Here is a 21,728-nt window from a genome sequence, read left to right as displayed (position 1 = left end):
GTCATGACTGGAAAAGAAAAACACCGGTTCAGAACAAAGCATTGCTCTGAAAAGCAGTTCTGAGCTGTTTATACTGTTGGTAGGGGAAAAGTTGTCTTGGAAGTGAATTAATGAATGGAGAGGAATTGGGGGCAAGGAGACAAACCCAGATTCATTTTTTAATCTGTGAAAAATGCTTTAACTAGGATCTTTTCTGTGCGGTGTGATTAATCAGGAACATATGATGGGTCTCCTGCAGACACAACAACGGGGTCCCTCCTCGCCTCAAAGCAAGAGCCACATGGTGGCCTCAAGCCTCGAGGGACCAGCAGCACTCAGTAATACAGCAGGGTTTGCGGGTCTCTTGGGTTGCTTTTAGGCTGTGCCTGTGGTCTCTGCTGCAGCAGTGAATGCTGCTGGCCTGGAGCAGGGAGGAAGGGGAAAGGATCTCTGAGACAGACCCCAGTGGCATGATATTCTATAAAATTAAGAATATCTCTTTGTCTGTCTTGATGCCATGAAAATCCATATTTGAGCCATGCTGAAGAGCACTGAAGCCACTGAAGACAAAGTCCTTCTCCTCTAACAATTGTAGGAGCAGTCATTAGAGAAAAAGGTGCCCCGACACATGTACTGTGGGACTCTCCTTGAGTCAGGCTGTGGAAAAAGGGGCTGCGACATAACAGCAAAGCCACTGTTGAAATGGGATCCTTGGATGTTGGCCTTCTAAGTTGGGTTTACCTTGCGGTGAGCACAACACACTTGATTTAACAAAATTGATGCATCAGGAGATGGTAGTGGGCTTCAGGGCCACACAAAGTAACAGCCAATGAAAAAAAAAAGGTTTAGCATTGTAAATCCATGGAAATTGGACCCCATTTCTATATGAGTTTAGTAAATCAAAGCAGAACCCAACCGCCCCAGAGAACATGAGGGGTTTTGTCCATCCACATCTCTGCTCCTCTCTTCCCATCTTTGGGTCTCCAGCTGAGTTCATTCCCCCAGACCACTCTTTCTCACCTGAAGTGTTACATCTTTTAGTGCTCTCTGCTTTATGGTGCACTTTATTTTCTGTTTCTAGAAAACAATGAAAATAATAAATCACAAAAATACATCTTTTAATCACTGACTGACAAGCTGAGCATTTAGATTTGGAAAAGATTTAGTCTCCCAGCCTAGCAGTCCTCAGAATCCATTTGTGGAGTTCCTTAAACAGACATCAACTGCTTAGTTCTCATTGCTTTTGATCACCTCCCAAAACTGTGCTATGAACTCTTTAAGTTTAGGACTGGAAGATAAAGTGAGCTGAGCAGCCCTCTGCTCTCCCCAAGTTAAACTTAACTTTCTAAAGAAGGTAACAATTTTGCAAAAACATAATACATCAAGTAAGAGGAACAGGTTTGCTCTCCTGGTGTCTGAAATCGTATGTGTTGCATATGCAGCTTATTAGTGAGAACATAGTCCAAAAATTCCCAAGAAGAGCTATAGTAAGAGTGGCTGACTATTTTTTACTTGTTTTTGTCTTCAGCAAGTAGCCAAAAATTTCATCTCGTTTTGCATCCCATATTTTGTGATTTTCAGATCCCTGACATCTTTCAAAGCTCTTTGGCTTGTGAGCATGGCCTTCTGACTGACACGAGCCAGTGGACTTGGGTGTCGAGGCCATATAATGGATTACAATAAGCTGTGCCATTTCCAAAGCTCCTCATCTATCATGCAGCTGCTTTCATTACTTGCACCAAAAGACTTAAGCAGGGATTATGGCATGAACCCTGCCTTTTCTTCATCCTTCTCCCGCTTGCTCTTGCTCTGTCTCTCATTAACTAAGTCTAAGAATTTGTTACTGGAGTTGCAGACTCATTGACCCAGATTCACTAATAATACGGGGGAGAGGAGATTTTTTTTCCATGCTTAATCGCTGGCTTCTGTGGATTGTTAGTGCTATTTATATGCAGGAGAACTGAAAGCCTGTAATAAAGATGGGGCCAACTTTGCAGCAAAATTCATGCGTGCACACGGTGAGAGGCACAACAGGAGAGAGATGGGGGAACAAGGAGACAGAGGTGAGCGTAGATGGACTCACCTATACCTGCAGACCCAGCAGTAGATTTTTTGATAGCAGACCCTGCTTCTACAGCCTGATCCACAAGACTCTATCAGTTTAGCTCAGGGCTCCTCACTTTGCTCTGAAAATGCCACACCATCAGTGTCATGCACTGGCTTTCTTTGTGTCAAGTTTGATTTCCTTTACTACCAAAAAGCAAAGTCAAGCAGAGGGTCTGGAAGTGGTTTGGAAGAGTATTCCTGCCTGATGTGGGAGAGCGCTGGCTCTCCTCAGTCTTTGGGGCTCTGTGATCGCTTCTAGGTCGTGGAAGATTTGCTATCAGCACTTTCATCCTTGGAGCAGGCCTTCTGTCATGGTTTATTTTCTGCTTCGAGCCAGCTGGTGGATCTTGGAGAGAGACATTGGTGTTTCAGCTGCACTTGCCATCTTTTGGCTCCGATGCTGGTGTCATGATGTGATGTTCGGTTAACTGGGAGAGCTCAGCCCTGGCGTTGGCTTTCCTGTCAAGGTAACTGTTCTTTTAAATGTTGTGGTTGAACTTTGTGTTCGTGTTTGCAAGGAAAGGGCTTAATTTGAAAGGAGCAGCAATGCAGGAGCTTGTTTCCTGAGGACATGGTGGGAGACAGGGGATGGAGCAGCCTGGAAAATACTGCAAGGTCCTGCTGCAATTGTCTGTGTTTGCTGGTTTGAGAAAAAGGATCAGAACAAAAGGATTTTGCCTAATGCTGTTGGCAAATACCTCTCTGCTTTCATGGAGGAATGCCTAGAAGACCAGAATAAATGTGTCATTAGCCTCTGCCTAGAAAAAAATGGATTTTAGCATTTTTTTTTTAAATCCCCCATAAAATGTTTGTTTTCAAGCACTAGCCACAGAAGCAAGAGGGTTTTCTTGCTCAAAAATCCTCGTGGAGACAGGCACAACTTGATTTTGTGAGCTAAAGTCAAGCCCTGTTCTCTGCCCGGGATTTTTCTGGACTGTTTTGCAATGCAAAATGTTATATGACCATTGGATATTTGCATCGAGAGTTACCTCAGTGCCACAACACACCTTCTTTTAATGAAGAAACAACTTCTGTCTTTCCTCCTCTCCTCCTTCCCAAATTAGTCTCTTCAAAAATGTCACATTTCCTGCAATTCACTGCAGGCTCTTCAATCTCCCCTTAACGCCTCCATTTCTGTATCACTCTATTGCAAGTGAACCATGTGGGGTTTTTTAACTCCCTGGAAATTTGTCTCAGGTTAGAAGACCAGGCAAGGAGACCTTTACATCAAAGGAGGGCTCTGGTGTGGTCTTGCAAACCACAGGAGTTTAAATGGGGGATATTTATTAATTGTTAAGTTGAGTTTTCCAGTGTTTGAGCCAGCAGGACATTTGGAAATGAGGCCAATTTTTTGTAGCAGCCTTATAGTGGATTTGGTAGCCTAACTTTACAAATTCACACTGGTGAGCATGGAATAGGCAACACCAGTGCTTCCCGCAGATCTCCCCAACACATTTTCTGTATTTAAAAAAACCATAGATGTCTAGGCAGTGCACTAAATTTATACGTGAACAGATTTTTATCTCTTGTTCTCAGAAGATAAGATCGCGTCGGAGCAGAATCCTGTTTCGTGTTACCGTTAAGGTTTGTTATCTGCAGTAACAGCCCAGCTTGCTTCTCCCAGCCTCCGGCAAGGCTCCAGCCCGCGCGCCCGCGGGCGGCTGCATCGTCTCCAGCAGTAAAGGTGCGGTGGGACGAGCGCAGCGAGGACCTTCCTTTTACTGGACCGCGCTGTGATTTACTTTCAGTCCGTGAGGGTTGTTCCTACAAGCTTGCGGTCATGCAGTAAATTTGACCTCATTGTCCCCACCTGTTGGGATTTTCCTGTTTCAAAGCAAAAGCCACCTGCCCCCTCTCCCCAGATGCCTTGTTTAATGTTCAACAGGGTTGTTGCAGCAGCAGCAACCTAACTATCTACTGTAATAGGAAAAAGTTCTAAAGTTACAGATAAAGCAGCGGCCATAAAGATAAGACACAGGCGCGTTAGGTGGATTCCCTCTCGCCTGTGCAGCAAGCGTTAATAGATAGATTTCAGGCTGCCCGCTGCTACCTTTCAGCCTTTTCTCTGAACAACGTGGGCAGACCACACTCCGGCTGCATGCTGATGAGCTCTCTCTCCTGTGAGCTGTTCATCCACGGGGCAGTGGTCCCAGTAATTTCTGTTTCCTTGACATCCTTGCTTTATTCAGTATGCATCCCTCTTTGGCACCTGGTTGCCCCATAATTTGCTTACCTTGTGATCCTGCATGTCTTTTGTCATGGATTTAGTTGGAGGGGGCCCTCAGGAGAGGGTTGTGGGAGCCAGGGAGTGTTTTTTGGTGCAGACTGTGGATTTACCCAAGGCACATCAGGAAGGCAGTGCTCTCCTCCTCCTCCAACTGTCAGGCTGCCCTCGCCATAGCTCTGGTCTCCTTGAACGTTATTGTCTCCTCCCTCATTTTAGGGCTTTCTCTCTTATTATTCCTGCCTGGCTTGTCAGGGCAAGTGAAGGCAGGATTGACCTGGCTTAAGGTCAACTCCCCAGCGAAGCAGCCTCCTCTGTCCTGTGTCCCAGAGAGCAGCAGGCTTGGAGAGGGCTCTTGTTCTGAATTTTGTCTGCTGCTGTCAGTGGGATTACAGTGCCACAGCAAACCCAATGCTGTGAACAAATGGGTGAAAGAAATGTTTATTTTTAGAACTGGAACCATGGTAAATATGTGGAATTTGTCCAGGGTCTGCCTGCTGTACCTTTTTGAAATGCAAAGTGCACGTTTGTTAAAATACCTCTCCAAAGGTCATCATAACCCAAGAAATAAATGTCCCGGCCTTTTGGAAGGCAGGTGAAGTTTCAGATGTGTGATAGCTACTTGCAGTTGAGAGCATGGGCCCCCATAACCCAAATCTGTTTCAGTGCCGCTTGTGTGACACTGTAAGGGTGTGGATGGACATGCTGCCTTGCCAGAAGGGTTTCTTTTGCAGATTTCAGTGAAGAGCCCTACACCATTCTTAATCCTTCAGTTCAGCTTATTCTCCCATTTTCCTGGCTTACTTCATATTTGCTGAAGCCCTGCTCGTGCGTTTGATGGACTCATGCTGCAAGCATCATGTTTGCAGTTGGTGAGAGTAGGGATGAAAACTGGAAAACTCTGTAATGAAAAGAAGAAAAGTGCTGGATGGGATCTCAAGACATCACCCAGGGGGACCCAGTGCGTTCGTGTCCCTTTTGATGATCTAGCCAGCCTGCTGACTTGCTTACAGGGCTCAGGGATTGAAGTATTTGAGAACCTTGCATTTTTTAATCCTTTTAGCTTCCTGCGAGGTGGAGGAGTACTATTACTCTCTTAGGCAGGGAAGTGAGGCATAGAGAGAAGAAATTACTTGCTGAAAGAGTTGTAGGAATCTCATAGCTGAAAAAAAAGCGTTGGCATAGCTCTTAGCTGCCTGTCACGGCATCAGGCACCCTTGTGTAGGGTGGCATTTCTGCCACGAGCTTGGCTGTCATTATCCCTGACGGCCTTTTGGGTAGGAAACCACAGACAGGCGAGGGTTTGGAGAAATAGCAGAGGGACTGAAATGTGATCCAAACTATGGAAGCCGAGCCACAAATTAGGGCAATTCAAAGGCACAAACATCCTGTTGAGCTTGCCTAGTCGCCGTCAGTACATAACGAGTAAAGCACATGCCCAAGCTCAGCTTCAGGCGTGTTTCAGTGGGAAAGCTCTGCCTCCCCTGCCTTGGGTTATGTCAGGCTTTATTCCTGGTGGCAACTGGCAGGTGTTCATGTGAGGGGGGGATGCCGTTATAAATAAATTATCCATTCATTTCCTTCTGGAGACTTTCCTATTGTTTAGCCACAATATGCTTTCCTGTTTTTAAAAAAACAAAACAAAAAAAAAGCCAAACCCTGGCCCCAAGTTCCTCTCTGGCAGGGTGGACCCAAAGCTGCGTTTGAAGTGGGTGCCCGTGTCATTGCTCTTCTGTCCGTCACACGGCTGTCGCTGTCAGTCCTGCCTCGGTCCTCCACACTTTCCAAAAGCAGGGGATTCTTGGTGATAGCGGGGAGAACAGAAGCTCTCTTCCCTCCTTCCTCCTGGCCAACACAGAGACACTGAGGCCAGGGCACTCGCTTTCACAGGGCAGTTGTTTTTAACCATTTGAGGAAAAAATGCAGCTCAATGGTTTATAAAATGGGGGCTTCTCTACACGGGGAGGCTGTTGCCCAGCAAGCCGGGGGGAGATGTGAAAAAGCAGCACTGAGCCCGCCGGGTCCCGCAGGAGCCCCTCGGAGGCTGTCCCGGCAGCACCCGTCGGTGGCTTTGCTTGACCCACGTCCCAGCTGGACGGCACAAAGGCTCTGTGAATCCGGGTGAAAAATGGGGAGCCGGTGTGGGAAAGCGTGGCCAGGAGAGGATTCACCCCTCGCTGCGTGGGGTCACTCGCCCAGCACTACGTGCTGGCTGGGTTCATGCCACCGTGCCTCTGTCTGCTAAAGAAACCCCAGACCATATTTCCTCTGCAGCAGCATCGTTTATTGGTAATATTTGCAGGCAGACACACGGAGCAGCACCCACATGAGCTGCGGGTGGGTCTGTGCTGAGAGCAGCCATCTTCTGCCTTTTAGCTTTTCAGGAGGCAAGAAATGAGATTTCTCCCGGGAATTCCCAAGAGAAATACCCATACCTCTTGCAAGTGTGGCCAAGGCTGACCCCACAGCCCCAGGGAACCCCCTCCTGCGCTGGGAGAGCCCGGAGGGGAGCCCGGTCCGCAGTGCTGCTGTGAGCGGAGGTGCTCTGCCGGGCAGGGAGACCGCCCCGAGGGGATTTAACACCCGGGGGGGCTCCTCTGCTCCCCATCTTCCCCAGAACTTTGCCTTTGTGGCCCTGGCATGGAAATGGCACACACGCTCCCCCCCCCCACTGGTGTAAGAGCGAGGAGGTATTTATTTACATTAGCGTACAACAGAATTAACCATTACCTTGTGCTGCACAGCGAGTGTCACGTGCAGTACGAATGAAGAGATACAAAAGACCTTTTATTTAGCCAGTGTGTTTGCCTGTTGTAATTTAGGATTGCCCTTTTTGTCTTGATCCAAACAGGAGCTTTTTGCCTTTGTAGCTGTTTGACTCCTGTTGCAGATTCCAAGGGCTAAGCCCATGTTCAAATCTTGCCTGCAACCCCCCTTCTCTTGCATTTACAAAGGCAGCAGTTGGTTAGAGTCTCTCTTAGTTCAGACATGAATGCAAGTCCCAGCATCTCACTGCCCTACCTGGTATGGTTTTGCTTGCAAAAAAAAAGGTGTCACAACTGCAGCTCTCCTGTCAGCTTTCCCAGCTGAGCTCCCAGCATCTTCTGGTGTTTCCTTCCAAGAGACAAAAGTGTCAGAAAATCCTTCCCTTGTCACGAAGCAAACCCAGGGGTTACACACGGGGAGGAAGCAGCTTGAAGGAAGGGCTAGGCAGGGAGCTTCTAAAGCTTCAAACATGGCAAAATATTTCAAAATAAATGTGTGCATGTGATGCAGTTTTATATTTAACAGGATGACTTTGAGCACCCAGGACGCCTTCCATTTTTGCTTAAAAAATCTACAAAGCCAGGTGCAAAGAGGAGGAGAGGTGGAGTGGGTGGGAAATGGGGAGATCAAAGTGCCTGTAACACCGTGGTGGTGGTGGTGGTCATGGGAGCCCTGGTCCTGGAGCAAGACCCCATGTGTTCAGGAATATGCAAAAGAGATTGTCTTTGCCTCGGGGAACTTATAGCTACGGCTTAAGATTAAAAGTTGAGCTTTTTTCATTTCTGCTTCACGCTTGTGTGAACTTCACTTTAGGCCTTAAATCTGCTTTTCTTGAAATTGGTCTCAAAATTGCTATTGACTTTAAATGCTGCAAGATCTCACCCATAAATTCTCCTTCTCCCATCTGTAAAACGAGGATGGCAGGATTTCTGTGCCATCTGTGGTGCTGTGAAGCTGAAAACAATCATCGTTTATGAAGTGCTTTGAGCTCAAATGGGAAGTTCTGTGTAAAGGCAAGGCTTTGTGGGATGAAATGTTCCTTAATGTGTCAGTTGCATCTGATATCTGAACCAAGGACTGGGTTGAAAGTTTTGGAAGAACAGTCTGGTGATGCAGAGATAGTGCTCCAGCTGCTAAATGTCTTGGTTTATTTGTGTTGTTCAAAAGCTCCTGTTCATCCTTACAAAATTAAGGGACGGAGAAGCCAGTGGCTGCATGTCCCACAAAAATCAGTATCCTACATCCGCGTTCATCTTGAGCACCTCTGGTCTTACCCGCCGTGCTTCTCAGAGATGGTGTGACCCTGGCCTCCAGCTGGTGATTTAACAGCACATGCATTACAAATAGGAAACTCGGAGCCCCAGTCACAAGCGTTAGGCCTTTCCGAGTGCAGTAGGATGTATCTGATGGGAACAAAAGGATGTTCGTTTTCATCCAGCTTTGCAGGGTGTAGGAGGGCAGCTGCCTAACCTTTGCCCCCAGAGCCACATGTGCCTTCTATTTGCATAAAGCTGAGGGCCAAATCGGTGCGACAAAGAGCAGCTTGTGGCCAAGCACAACATTTTAAGATTAAATGGCGCGGTTCCCAGCGAGTAACGCAAAGCATGCGTGGCAAGCCAGTTGCAGTTGCCCAGGCTGAGCTAAGACGTGGCTCAGGTCAAGCACTTCTGACAGAGCTGCCGGTTTCTCCTTTTGCAGACACAAGCCACCAGACCCGCTCCGTCTCCAGCCGCCCCTACTACAGTTTGCCCAACAGCAGCCATGAGAGACGCTCGGTCCTCACGATCACGGAGCCGCCGCGTTTCCACTCCCAAGCCAAAGGCAAGAACGTGCGTCTGGACGCTCACTCCCGCAAGGCCACGCGGAGGAACAGTTTCTGCAACGGGGTCACCTTCACCAACCGGCCCATCCACCTCTACGAGAAGGTCAGGCTGAAGCTGGTGGCGGTGCACCACGGCTGGAGCGGGGCCCTACGCTTTGGCTTCACCATTCACGACCCGTCGCAGATGAGCTCTGACGAGATACCAAAGTACGCCTGTCCGGACCTAGTGACCCGACCCGGATACTGGGCCAAAGCTTTGCCGGAGAGGTTTGCTGTGAGAGACAATATCTTGGCCTTCTGGGTTGACCGTCATGGGAGAGTCTTCTACAGTATTAATGATGAAGAGCCAATATTGTTTCACTGTGGTATTAAAGTTTCTGGCCCTCTCTGGGCACTCATAGACGTCTATGGAATCACCCATGAAGTGCAAATACTAGGTAAGTGCGTGTTTTGGCCTGTGGCTTGCTCTTCTGGTTGCTCTTTCCACAGAGGCATGATCACGTAGAAAAGACGCATGATCCATCTGGTTGATCATTTCTACAGGACACTTAAGAAAACTAATACTGTTGGTTTTGTACCTCAAATTAACCATTTTTCTTTTGCCAGCAGTGGGGATCCAGAGGGCAATATATTTTAGAGATGTCGGTGATGGAAAGGCTTAAGGCTATGTTATAGCAGCCATGTGAAGGGATAAATGGAAATCTTTACATGTAAAGTAAATACATAAATACATAAGTAAATACGTAAGTAAATACGTAAGTAAATACATAGTAAAGTTTACCCAGCTTTTCCTGAGCTAGCTATGGTGCTGCTATGGTGTGGAAAAACATGGTGCTGCTTTACAGCAAGGTGCTAGGGACAGAGGAGACAAAAGATGATCAGTTCTGGCTTCCCCTGTTCTTTCCCAGCTGCCAGTTACTGCCAGTCCACTGGAAAACTACCACCCATTCCCCAAGAGTTTCCTGGTGCCCTTCCCCAGCCCCTCTCTCAACTTTTGGCTGCGGTCCCTGCCTAGACTGGCAGTTTAACAAGCTGTTTTTGCAGACATAACTCGACTCACCCTTCCCTTACACATGAGCATCACTGTATGTCTGCAAAGTACCGGCAGCAGCACAGGATGCAGCCCGCCAGCTGAATGAAGAGTGATGAGAAAATGTAGCATGAGCTCCTGTGTGCTTCGGGATCCTTGCCACTGCATGCCACATCTCCCCTCACCCCTAAGCAGATTGCTGCATTCAGGTGGTGCCTGGCTGATTTACAAGCATCATCCTTGGGAAGGGCTGCAAGAGGGGATGAATTTGTTCCCATTAGCAAACCGAGCCGATTGCCATGGAATGACTTCTGTGACTTCTGCGGCATTGAAATTTCAAATTAATTCGGTGTTAGATGGAGTGTTTTGAACTGGTCTACACCACAGGGAATCCTTTTAAAATACAAGTGTGTTGCCCTTTCCTGGAGGCTCCTAGGAGCTGATTCAGTTTTAACAGCCAAACTAAGCTGCACTTGCTCGAGGGAATGGTGCCTCCATCCTCACTCTGAGCAGACACCAGCGATAAGCTGTGAAATGGTTAGTCCAGTGGGCAGGCAGCTTCATCACATATTCTTCTGAATGGTACCAATTATTTTACAGGCGAGAAGGCTACACATAAACAACTCTTTGCCCTGCCTGCTCTGCCTCAAATGTGTAATTAAACCTTACCAGTAGCTTATCCTGTAATTGCAATTGCGACGCACTCCAGCCTCTGGTGCTCATCACAGAGGTGAAGGAGCGTTTACTGTATTGGTCAGTGCAGCTGCTTCACCAGAGCAGTCCTTCCTCCTTATTAGATTACAGTTAGAAAAATAAAATTTAGCTTGTTTCTGCTCCCCATCCCCCAGTCCTGCCTGCAGCATCCAAGTGTGCCAAGTGAAAGACTTGGCCCGAGGTCACCGGTACTCTGATTTTTTATTTTTTTTTTTATCAAAGTACCAAGCCCCACAAACTGCCCCAGGAGTCAGAGTGATGCTCAGCCATCTGGGGCACCAGGGGACCCAGCCTCCTTGCTGCAGGTATGGTGGTGTCATAATGGACGTTTGCCTCTCTGTTTCTTCCTCCCAAAATTTTTGCAAGTCGAGAAAGCTGTGAAGTATAGCTCAAATACAGAGGAACAAAATGCATCTTTCAGCCTCATGGAGCTTGGATGTGTCTTACTCCTCTGTGGGAGCATTTCTTGCCGGATACCCTGTGCTTGCTAGAAGCAGCTGGTCCAGCCATCAGCCTACACCGTGGCCTCTCCGGCATGAGCTTCTGAGCAAAGGCAGCCTCTGCTTTGCAGCTGCTGGATGGATTTGGGTGGTTTTCCTTCTTTGGTAAAAGCCTGGTGATTTTCTCCTCCAAGGAGCAGGCAGTGTTGGTGCTGGGATGATTGTCCCCTCTCCATCTTTGGGAAGACCAGGAGTCTGCTTCTTTCATGCACACTCTTAACTTCCATGTGCTTCGACTTTGTTCAGCTGGTTAATGCCTGACCTTCAGAGTGAAGTGTCCAAGCTGCCCTGGGCAGTGGTGGAGTTAGAAGGAAGGCACTCCCAAACCTCCCCACACCTTTAAATCCCCCCCCGGCCTGGCATGGCTGAGGTGAAAATCTGCAGAATTAATTAAGAGTCAACATCCTGACTTTCCCTTTGTGGGAAGGGAAATCCCTGTGCTGTGAAAGGGGAAAATAACTCTCTACTGTAAAAATCTTCTTTGTAACACCTGCAGCAAGTAGCTTTTGGGACAAGCTCTCAATTGAAAATCTCTGCAGTGGTGTGAACACCCCTGAGATATGAGGCTTGAAATCTTCTTGTAAAAAGACCTCTCTTGGACACACCTGTGCCAAGATGCCTCACAGCTGTAAGGCAATGACAAGGAGTGTGAAAAGAATATCTATTCATGCTTGTGCTCCTTCCCCCATCACTGTGTTGTGGATTTGGCTTGCACAAGACCTTTGGACAACAAGATATTGAGACGTTTCCTTCTTTTACAGAGCAAAGCTATTAGACCCATCTGCTGAGAAAGCTGTAGGACCACACTGGTTTACAACTTTTCCCAGTTCAGCAGTGTGAGGAGCTCCCAGATTACATGGATACTTCATAACACTTTTTTTTCCTCAGCTAGTGCCAAGATGCAGCTGTATCTCTGCCTGCTGCCTGCTCCACATGCGACTCTCCACCACTAGCTGTTCATTAGTGGTTGACCTCTGGCTAATTTTTCCATTGTTTTTCCATTCAGAGGAACAGAATTCAGATAATCCGTAGGCTGAAATAATAACAATTGTAACCATAAAAGTAGGCAATTGTATCTTGACTCTAATGTCCCTTATCACTGGGTTTATCTCACAGATAGCGTGTTTGCAGAGACCATGACCACTGCCCGTCTCAGCACTGCCCGTCTCAGCACTTGCCTTCCGCAGAGCAACCATGATTCAGCCAACTTCAATAACAACGAACTGGAGAATAACCAAGTGGTGGCCAAAATTGCAAACCTAAACCTAAGCCGGGTACCAGGACTTGCAACAGACAACCACATCATCCCCTGTTGCCCAAACCGACGGCAGCGTGCCCAGGGGGTTCCAGCCTTCCTGGACACAGACCTGCGATTCCACCCCACCCGTGGACCTGACATCACCTTTTCTCAGGACCGGATGGTTGCATGCACCAACTGGCAAGAAAGCAATAGGACTTTGGTGTTTTCTGACCGGCCTTTGCACATCGGTGAAAGCCTCTTTGTGGAAGTAGGACATCTTGGGTTGCCGTACTATGGGGCCCTTTCGTTTGGCATCACTTCTTGTGATCCGAGTACTTTACGGACAAATGAGCTCCCAGCAGATCCGGACTTCCTCTTGGACCGCAAGGAGTACTGGGTGGTTTACCGAGCGTTCCCAGTCCTCAACAGCGGCGACATTCTCAGTTTCATGGTCTTGCCGAATGGAGAGGTGCACCACGGGGTAAATGGAGCAAGCCGAGGAATGCTAATGTGCGTGGACACCTCACAGTCTCTCTGGGTGTTTTTTACAATCCACGGTGTAATCAACCAGCTCAAAATACTGGGTAAGTGCAGCCGAAAGAAATTATAGTGGGGAGCACCTGGCTGGTGACGTTTCCAGGGTCAGAACGGGAGCTACAGGTTTGCATTTGCAGCATTGCCTTTAGCAGGTGGTCACCGATGTGAGTAAGCAGCTCCTGATCTCACCTTGTGTTTGCAAACAAGAGCGAGCAAGACATGGTAGCTGTCACATAGATGTATGCAGCCTATATAAGCCCCCCAGAAAATGATGAGACTTGAGAGATAAAATAAGCAGCAGGTAGGGAGGCAGGGATGGCTGGGGGGAGCCAGTTGGTTTTCAGTGGGTTTGTTTTTAAAAGGGATTCTTTATAAACCCACTATTCCAGCCAACAGATAGTAGACTCCTGTCTTGGTAAGGGCGATGATTTTTGTGAGCATAACTCTGGTTTAAGCACGTGTGTTGCTGATGGACTGTAATCGCTCCCCAAGCACTGCCACAGCTCAGGTATCAGATGTCACTTTTGATCTATTGCTGGTGACCGGTTACAGTGCTTCTCCTTTCCTCTTGTTAAGGATTCTGTCAGAAAAGCAGATGTTGATGACTTTGTAAAGCACGTTTTTCTCATTTAAAGCAATGCCCTTTCCCAGCTGCCCCTGACCTGACAGTAAGACAGTGATAGCTTGAGGCCACTGCTGCTGGAGAGATCGGGACTGCGGGGAAGTGACTTTATATCCCAAGTGATGGCTGTCAGATAATCTGGTGCTTGCTTCACCGAAGCACTGAACAGAAATCGTACAAGGGCATAGCAAGGTCCAGGCCCTGGGGGTCACATCCAAAATCGTGCACCTGTATTGTTACTGAGGGGCAGCACTTAGCAGCTGGACTTTCTCCTAAAGCACCCTGCACACGTTGGGTGGGAGTGACTCGCTGGGCTGAGGGGCATTTAGCTTTGGGTGGGCTTTGGGTGTCTGTCGGCCCCCGCGGCTCAGCTCTCTCCTGTGTTTGCAGGCACTGTGCAGTCCAGCCCAGTGACCGTCTCTCCCTCAGGATCTCCTGGAGGCTCACAGTACGACAGTGACTCGGACATGGCCTTCAGCGTCAACAGGTCGTCGTCTGCTTCAGAGTCATCGCTTGGTAAGGAGAGCCTAGCCCTCGGCACCCGGCTGTGCCGGCTACGCCGAGACAGGAATCTGGGCTGATAGATGATGCTATGCAAGACGGCAGGGCAAGGTTAGGGTGGAGATGTGACATCTCCTGCGAGGCCGACAGAAATAATTGGAACAAAACACAAAGTGGTGGGAAGCTTTTCGTGGCCTGAAGGGCTGCACGATGCTTCCCACTTTGTCAGTCTGTCTAATGGAAGTGGTCCCTGCGGGGCTGCCCTTGCTGCAGCAGCAGTGCTGCAATAGAGGGGGGTGCAGTATCGTGTCTGGGGGTCTTACAGCACCCAGACTGCTGCATTCTGCACTGCCAAGGCTCTACTGCTGAAGGGATGGCCACGTAAATGCTCACGTGCTGGTGTTTAGGTCTCAGGCAGACAGCCCCGGGTGCCCTGCCCAGTACCGTCCCTGGCACATGCCGCCGTTGTGCAGTGCCACAGCCGCCCGGCATGGCTGGTGAGATGCAAGAGCACCCTGCAGGGAGCACAGCTCCTTCGGGGAGAGCGGGGCTCTGCACACCCATACCATGAAACGGGTGTGCAAAATCACAGCCCTGCTTGGGGAAGGTGAGGCAAGCTGTGCTTTGTCCCATCTGTAGAAAAGGGATGGCAGGCTCTGCCTGGAGCTATACCTGTGCTGCCAATTAGAATATGCTGGGGTTTATTTGGCCAAACCAACCAGGCAATGATTAAGGAAGGAAGAGCCTTAAAACATTGACTTGAGGGTGTGCGCGTTGTACGTTGTCTGGTGTGCATCGTCCTGGTGACTGAATGACCTTGTTCCTTCCCCCTCCTTTGCAGTGACTGCTCCCAGCTCCCCCCTGAGCCCCCCCATCTCTCCTGTCTTCCCCCCTCCGGAGCCAACAAGCAGCAAGAACGGGGAATGCACCGTCTGCTTTGACAGCGAGGTGGACACAGTGATCTACACCTGCGGACACATGTGCCTCTGCAACACCTGTGGTCTTAAGCTGAAGAAGCAGCTCAACGCCTGCTGCCCAATCTGCCGACGGGTCATCAAAGATGTTATTAAAATATACCGCCCTTAGCGCCCGGCTCGGGCTGTAGGAAGGGGGAACGCCGCTAGCAGTAACCATGCCTTTCCGTCCCTGCTTATGGGTTATCGTGCTGGTCAGTCGTTATCAAGTGGCTCGTTATCTGTGTTTCCTTATTTGACTGGTAGGGCACAATTCAGGGATAAAATTGAGCTGAGGATCACATGGGGCCCAAAGGCACGGCTGCCGTGTGCCCACGGGCGAATCCGGGGAATCGCGGTCTGGACCCAACCCAGCTGCAAATGAGAAATTTCCCATGCAAAGGCTCTTTTTTTCCTCCTCCTCCTCTGGAGGAGGCTCGCTGTGGTGTGGATCGGGAAGGGGAGGTTGCCACTTGGTCAGTGCCAGGTGCCACTGGGCTTCCCAACCCCGAAACCCCAACAGCTCTGGGCTGCTGCCGGGTGCTTGCGCTGTGGTGGAACAAAATTAGGACAAGGCCCAGTGGGAGGGCAAAGTAGACAAAACTGATCTGGAAATGTCATGCTCATCCACGTAAGGGGAACTAGCTAAGGCCAAAATAGTAGCACAGCTAGGTTCTCACTTGTTTGGGTTTTGCCCCCCCCGAACAGGCTTCTGGGGCACGTGGAGAAGCTGGTCTGGACTTAGCTAAAGCAGCTTTTGCTTTTTTGTGGCAGAGCAGGGACTTCTTGCCAGGGAGGCTGAGACCCAGGGAGCAGTCACGGGGTAGCAGTGAGGAGCATGAGCCCGCTGAGAGCCCCCAGCCAACCCCAACTGCTGCGGCAGCAGTGGTGGAGCAGCGGGCAGCCGCGGTGGGCTGTTCAGGCACTGCCCGTATGTCTGGCTGCTGAAGCCGTAACTTGCAGCCTGTGGATGAGAGGGGCGTTAGGATGGGCACGCTGCAATCCTGGCTTAGAAAAAGCGCGGGGCTACCACCGTCTGCGATGATGGTGTTTGTCACCTCCAGGGACACGCGCCTGCATTTTGCTCTGCTCCTCTTCGCAGGCGACTTAGCTGCTGTCTCACGCCGTCCTGCCCGGCTCGCCTCCCCTAGCCCTTCCCCTGCAGCCAGTGCCGCGGCAGGGCTCAGCCTTCCTCCCGCCCCACCACAGGGACTTCTTGGAGCCTGTGGTGAGAAATTCATTTCTGACCCAGTCCCAGCAGGCTCACTTTTTTTTTCTGGGGACTGTGTATGTGCTGATTTTACTTGCTCTTGCTCACGCCTTTCTAGGTTTCCTAGCAGAGCTCCCAGCTGCCCGGACACTGGGTCCCAACAGTAGATGGGAACTTGTTGAGATGAACAGGGATCTATCTCACTTGGCTTTATTTGGGAGGAGGAAAGAAAAAGGCTCTGGGTCTATTATTAGATGTTGGGACTTAAAAGGTAAATGGGTTTCAGCTGTGATATTAGGCAGCTACAGGCAGCAGCAACCTGGATGAGCTGGGCAGCATCTGAACGTGCAGCATTGGGGCTGATACGAGGAGCTTGGTGTCCTCCTCCCTGCTGCTCCAGCAGGAGCTGCCCTCCGTTCTCTGTCCTCTGCCCCCTGCCCACTTACAGGGCTCCTGTGCAGTCCTTCAGCCTGCGCCTGGCCACTTCCAGCTGGTCCAGGTTCATAAAGACAGGAAGAGAGAGGATGCAAATGGGAGGATCAGAGAGGGGCTGGTGTCATTCTAGCTCAGTTACCATGTGCCACCAAGCGTGTAAGAACAGCTTTCTTCAGAAAGGTGGGATTACCACATTTTAGTCCAAAAAAGAAAAAAAAAGGAATAGCAACCCCTGTACATTTCAGGGCTTCTGGGCACAGAGGGGCAGCCTGACGTTGTCGGTGTCTGTCATCTCACCTAGCCATTCACTCTCTCCTCCGAGGTGCCGGTAGCTGTGGGTGCACCGCCGCCTCTTGCAGCGCTGCTGCCTGGGCTGTGGTTTGGTGGTGCCGGCGGTGCCGTACTTGGTTACCGACCGGCGCTCAGCCCTGTCCCAGCCCCGCTCTGCCATCAGGGAGAGCACACCCAGGGGAGCAGCTCATCCTCCTCCCACAGCGGGCTGTGGCTGCCAGCAAACAGGGCATGGAGAAAAGCTTTTTTTTTTAATCTTGAAGAGCTAATTAATTAACATTTTAATTAAGTGTATAAGTGGGAGGCTGCTGTAGAGTGAGATCTCTCACCCCTTGCCCTGCTGCATGGGCACGAGAGCCTGCCGGCTTTGCAGAGCCCTTTTTGGAAACTCGGCTCGTGCCACTGGCTGTGCCGCCGCCGAGCGTGCTCAGCCCTCAGCAGAGCCCCAGGCACTGCGACCGCGGCGTGAGTTCGCTTACACCTTTGCAAAAGGAGGCAGCGAAGGCAGCTCTCCTGCAGCTGGAGCCTTGCCCAGACCTCCAGGCTGCCCTCCGCCCTGGGACTGCGGACATTGCCTTCGCAGCGACCTCCCCGGTCCCGCGTTTGCAGATCAGGGTCCGGCCGCAGTCAGTGGGCACAGCTCTAAGAGCACGACGATGGCCAAGTACGTGAGCGTGAAATGAAAGGGCAGGTGGGTTAGCGCCTGCCTGGTGAACGGGTTGCGGTGAGAAGCCTTTGCGTGATGAGGAATTCAAGGAAGGTTCTCTGAATCCACAGCGAGCGATGCTAGCTTGGATCAGGTCTAGGCTAGCAAACGGCAGCAGCCGTCCTTGGGGCTGCTGTCCCAGTTTCAGGGGTGCCCTGTCCCTTTCGGTGGCTGCACGCAGCTAAAAGCATGAGCAGAGCGGAGCCCGTTTGCTTGGCTGACACCTCAGGTCCTCAATGAGCGGACCTAATTGCATACCTGGGGTGGGGTGGGTTTTTTTGGTGTAGCTCTTTTTCTTTTTTAAGCCAGCAAGGAGAAATACCGAATCCACCCCAGGCTGTGTCTGAGCTGTTCAGGACACATTGCACAGGTTGAGTTTTTGCTGTAGCAGCCGAGACCGGTTTCCAGAAGGGCAGCATCCAGCGGGGCCAGCGAGGGAGCCAGCTCAGTCAGGGTCCGGAGCGCGGCCGTGCGGCGACCGGGACGTGAGAGCAGTGGACGTGTCACCCTGCCTATCCGAGAGCAACAGGAATTTTCCAAAATAGGCCTCTTAAAAAAAAAGATTTCCAGGAAAAGGTAGCCTCTTACAGATTTAATTGTTAGTACTTGTATTGCTATTTTTTTTAAACAGTCCGATGATACATGATTTGTACAGAAGATCTGTTTGTGCCTTATAAGGGTGTCTGTGCACTTTTTATCCTTTTTAAAGCAACTTTTAAAAAGAAAAAAAAAGAGGGGGAGAAAACAACACAGATCAATGGTAGTTTTATAGAATTTTGTGTTCACTGAGAATCCTGCTTTTTTTATATATATATATTGGAGTGAAAAAGTGTTTATTTCCATGGATTTTCCCCCCTCTCCTCCTAACCTATTTGTTTAAAAATTTAAAAAAAGGAAGAAAGAAAGAAAAAGAAGACATGGGGGAACTCTTTTACCTTCCCCTTTCCGAGACAGTTACTCTCTTATCGTTACCTTTATGATTCAATACTATGATTCAATACTGTGACCTGTACATCATGTTTAAGCTGAATCAGATTTTGGACCTCTGTATTAGGCTTTTCAAGCAAATCATTTGGGGGATTGCGGGGGGGAGGGCATCGCACGAGGGAGGGAACTGCACTTCTACATGTCAGTGCTCTATAGCGTTGTGTTCAGTGCTGTGTGTTTTACTTTTGTCCATTTACTTGTTTTACATTAATATAATTTTACTTGTTTATGAAACAAATAAAACTTTGGCTTGTAAAGAGTGCTCCCAGAAGTTTAAAAGTGTTTGACCTGGAGGGTGAGCAAATCCATTATTTCCAAGGCACGGCAATACTAATACACAGAGGCAAGGCACCTCCATCCAGCTCGGGCACCTCTGCTTCGAAAAAAAAAGTTAGGCACTTTAAATACCTTGCATGAGCTTTGCTTTGCTCCTGGGAGGTCACTGCACAGTGGCTGCTCAGTCCCTTGATGGACAGAGCAGAGGGGATTCCTGGCGCATTTAACCTTGCAAACCCTTGAAAGTTTGGCCAGCCACTGCAGTAAAAGCAGGATGTATTTAGAGGTGGGGAGGTCCTGTGGCAGATGCCCTCACCAAGTGCCCCAAATTCCTCATCCAACCTGCACCATCTCAAGCAAGGCAGCTGCCAGCCTGGCCCCACTCCTGTGCCCCTGTTGGGGCTGTGGCAGCCTGGGGACCGTGCTGGCTGGCCCCCGGAGGGGGTGATGCAGACATGGGCAGGAGGGCTGCTTTTTCTTTTTTTTCTTTTCGTTTTCCTTTGTTTGTTTTGTTTTGTTTGTTTTGTAGCGATGCCTGGCTCTTTATTTCACAAGCTGAGGCCAACAGAAGGCTGCTCTGTGAACAGTTTATATCCCGAAATGTGGCCCGGTGAAGCCAGACACCAGTCAAGCAGCCTCAGATGTGGTTTGAAGCGGAGTGGAAGAATTCATTCATAACTCTGCCCTGGCAAGAACACAGGCACAGTTATGCATTTGCACAAAAAAAAACCAAAAAACCCTTGCAAGCCACAGGTGGCAAAGGAGCCTGACACTGACTTTTTATGCCAAAATGCCTTTTTATAAATTCTGCAGCCCCACTTTAGCCAGAGAGCTGATCCTTGTGAGCTGCCAACAGACTAACGCTGCCCGTCTCAGGCCACGGAGCGACTTTGCACCACACTTAGCATTAGTGTGATGACCCGCTCCAGCTGCTGCTGGCCTGAGCCCCGGGGAGAGCGTGGAGGACCACTGCCCGCTCCCACCACCGGCACCCGCAGCCCCCCTGCCGCTCTCCTTCCATCTGCCAGCCTGAGTGCTGTGACGCACGTACCAGCCCAAACTGAGCCTCCCGTGGCCGAAGCCCAACTCTCATTAGTGCTCCGCCAGCTCCGCTTGCGGCGTGGCCCACAAGCGCTGGAGATTTGGGCGGCAGCCGGCATCGCTCAGCACCAGGAGCAGCACGCCCACGGGGACGTGGTGGGGCACCGTGCCAGCTGCAAGGAGCTGCCTGAGGTGGGACGGGCTCTGCGTGGCCATGCTGGTGCAATACTCCAGGTTATGTCACAGGCCCCATATTTCTCCCCGGCGCGCTCAAATGGTGGTGGGTGGCAAGTGGCAGCATCAGGGCGGGTGCTGGGCTGCTGATGTGCAAGTCCTGCACGGAGCGCGGGCGGGCAGGCGCTCGCTTCTGGCACGGGGCACGTGCTGCAGGCAGGTGAGTGAACACCGGCTGTCAGGTGGAAGCAAGACGGGCCCTGATGGTACCTGCAACACAGCTGACACCGGGCTGTTACCTGCTGCCTGCACAGCCCTGCATATGGTCCTTGTGGATCTGTGCAGACTAGGTGGATTATGGCCACCTGAAAGCCAGGGGTGAGAATGGACAAGGCTTGAATGTCCCAGGCTGGCAGGTGGTGAGCTGGGCCAGTAGAAGATGATCTTGCATGTCTTTTTTCCCCACTTCTCGCTTACCCCTTACCAAGCACTGCATGTCCGCAATAAATACCACAGCCCTCTGGCAGAAGGCACTTGGGCTCTGGGGTCCAATCCCTACTTTTGCCCAACCCTTTTCAATTAATGCACCCCATTCCCTGGCCAGCCTGAACCCCCGAGAGCCTCTCAGGATGGGCAGTGTCTCTCTCTCTCCGCACTTCCCCAAAATCACGAGGCTCAACATGCTGGCTTGAGCTTCAAGTAACACAACTGCTATGCTTGCACTGTCCCATTTGCTGGGACACCCATCCGGGCTATGGCACAAAAAGGTGAGACCCAAGGAGCTGTCAGGGTCCTCGTGACCCTTGCTGCTCCCAGGCACTGGTGTGCCTGGCAGGGAGCACAGCCAAGGCTGCCCGGACGGATGGATGGCTGGAACGTCCCACCGATGTAGGGCTGGGAGGATCAGCTGTGCAATGTTCCTCTCTCTACTGGGTCATAGGGACGGGAAGAAAATGCAAAGCTTTGCTGAGCACTGTTTAACCTAGCAATGGCATTGCTCCTTCTCATGAGCACCAGGGTACACACAGTGCAAAGTGGGGATGAAGCTAAAACCCACATGGGGCGTGTTGATACAGGAGCAGCTACCTCGGCCACAGCTGCACAGGAAAAACATCCTGCCGTGCCAGCGCAGCACACAGACACTATACATGTACCCACACCTGAATCCTGCTCCTGCAGTGCCTCCAGCATGGGATACCCATGAGGTGAACTGGGGCACAGCAGCGATGGAGGAGCTGGGCTACTCGTGGCCAGCACCCATAAATCAAAAGTCCAAGCATCGTGACCTGCCCCAGCCCTGTCGCAAGGCATGTCGGAGCCAGAAGTCCTTGCTGCAAGACCCCATGAAGCCAGGCAACACAGCACCACCCCATTCATCTCCAAGCGGACAAAAGCGCCCAAGGACAGAGAAATGCTTCACCTGGGGACGGCTCCTCCGCTGCACGAGGGAGTGCAGCTCAATGGCTCAGGGCTCCTTGTCGGTACCACTGCTGCAGTGACAAGTGGTACGTGCCAGACCCTGGGCAGAGCTGCTATCGCTCCAGGCAGGAGAGCAGCACACCTCCCAAGACAGCCACCGTGCTGCACCCCAGACATACGCTAGCCAGACATGGG

The 21,728-nt window shown here is 50.5% G+C and overlaps 1 protein-coding gene across 2 annotated transcripts in view; it reads left to right on the top strand.

Moving 5' to 3' along the window:
* The window catches only part of NEURL1B (neuralized E3 ubiquitin protein ligase 1B), a 101,030-nt gene extending 82,145 nt beyond the window's left edge, over positions 1–18,885 (top strand). For both annotated transcript variants that reach the window (XM_069772760.1, XM_069772761.1), the window contains exons 2-5: positions 8,774–9,334; positions 12,258–12,965; positions 13,931–14,056; positions 14,883–18,885. In XM_069772760.1, the coding sequence (XP_069628861.1) occupies positions 8,774–9,334; positions 12,258–12,965; positions 13,931–14,056; positions 14,883–15,127 (1,640 nt within the window). In that variant the 3' untranslated portion in view covers positions 15,128–18,885. The remainder of the gene's footprint in view (positions 1–8,773; positions 9,335–12,257; positions 12,966–13,930; positions 14,057–14,882) is intronic.
* The last annotated feature ends 2,843 nt before the right edge of the window (positions 18,886–21,728 follow it).

Source organism: Haliaeetus albicilla, chromosome 27, assembly GCF_947461875.1.
Source record: "Haliaeetus albicilla chromosome 27, bHalAlb1.1, whole genome shotgun sequence".
NCBI lineage: Eukaryota > Metazoa > Chordata > Aves > Accipitriformes > Accipitridae > Haliaeetus > Haliaeetus albicilla.
Note: the sequence above shows the minus strand (reverse complement) of the source record. Positions and strands in the feature narration are given on the sequence as shown.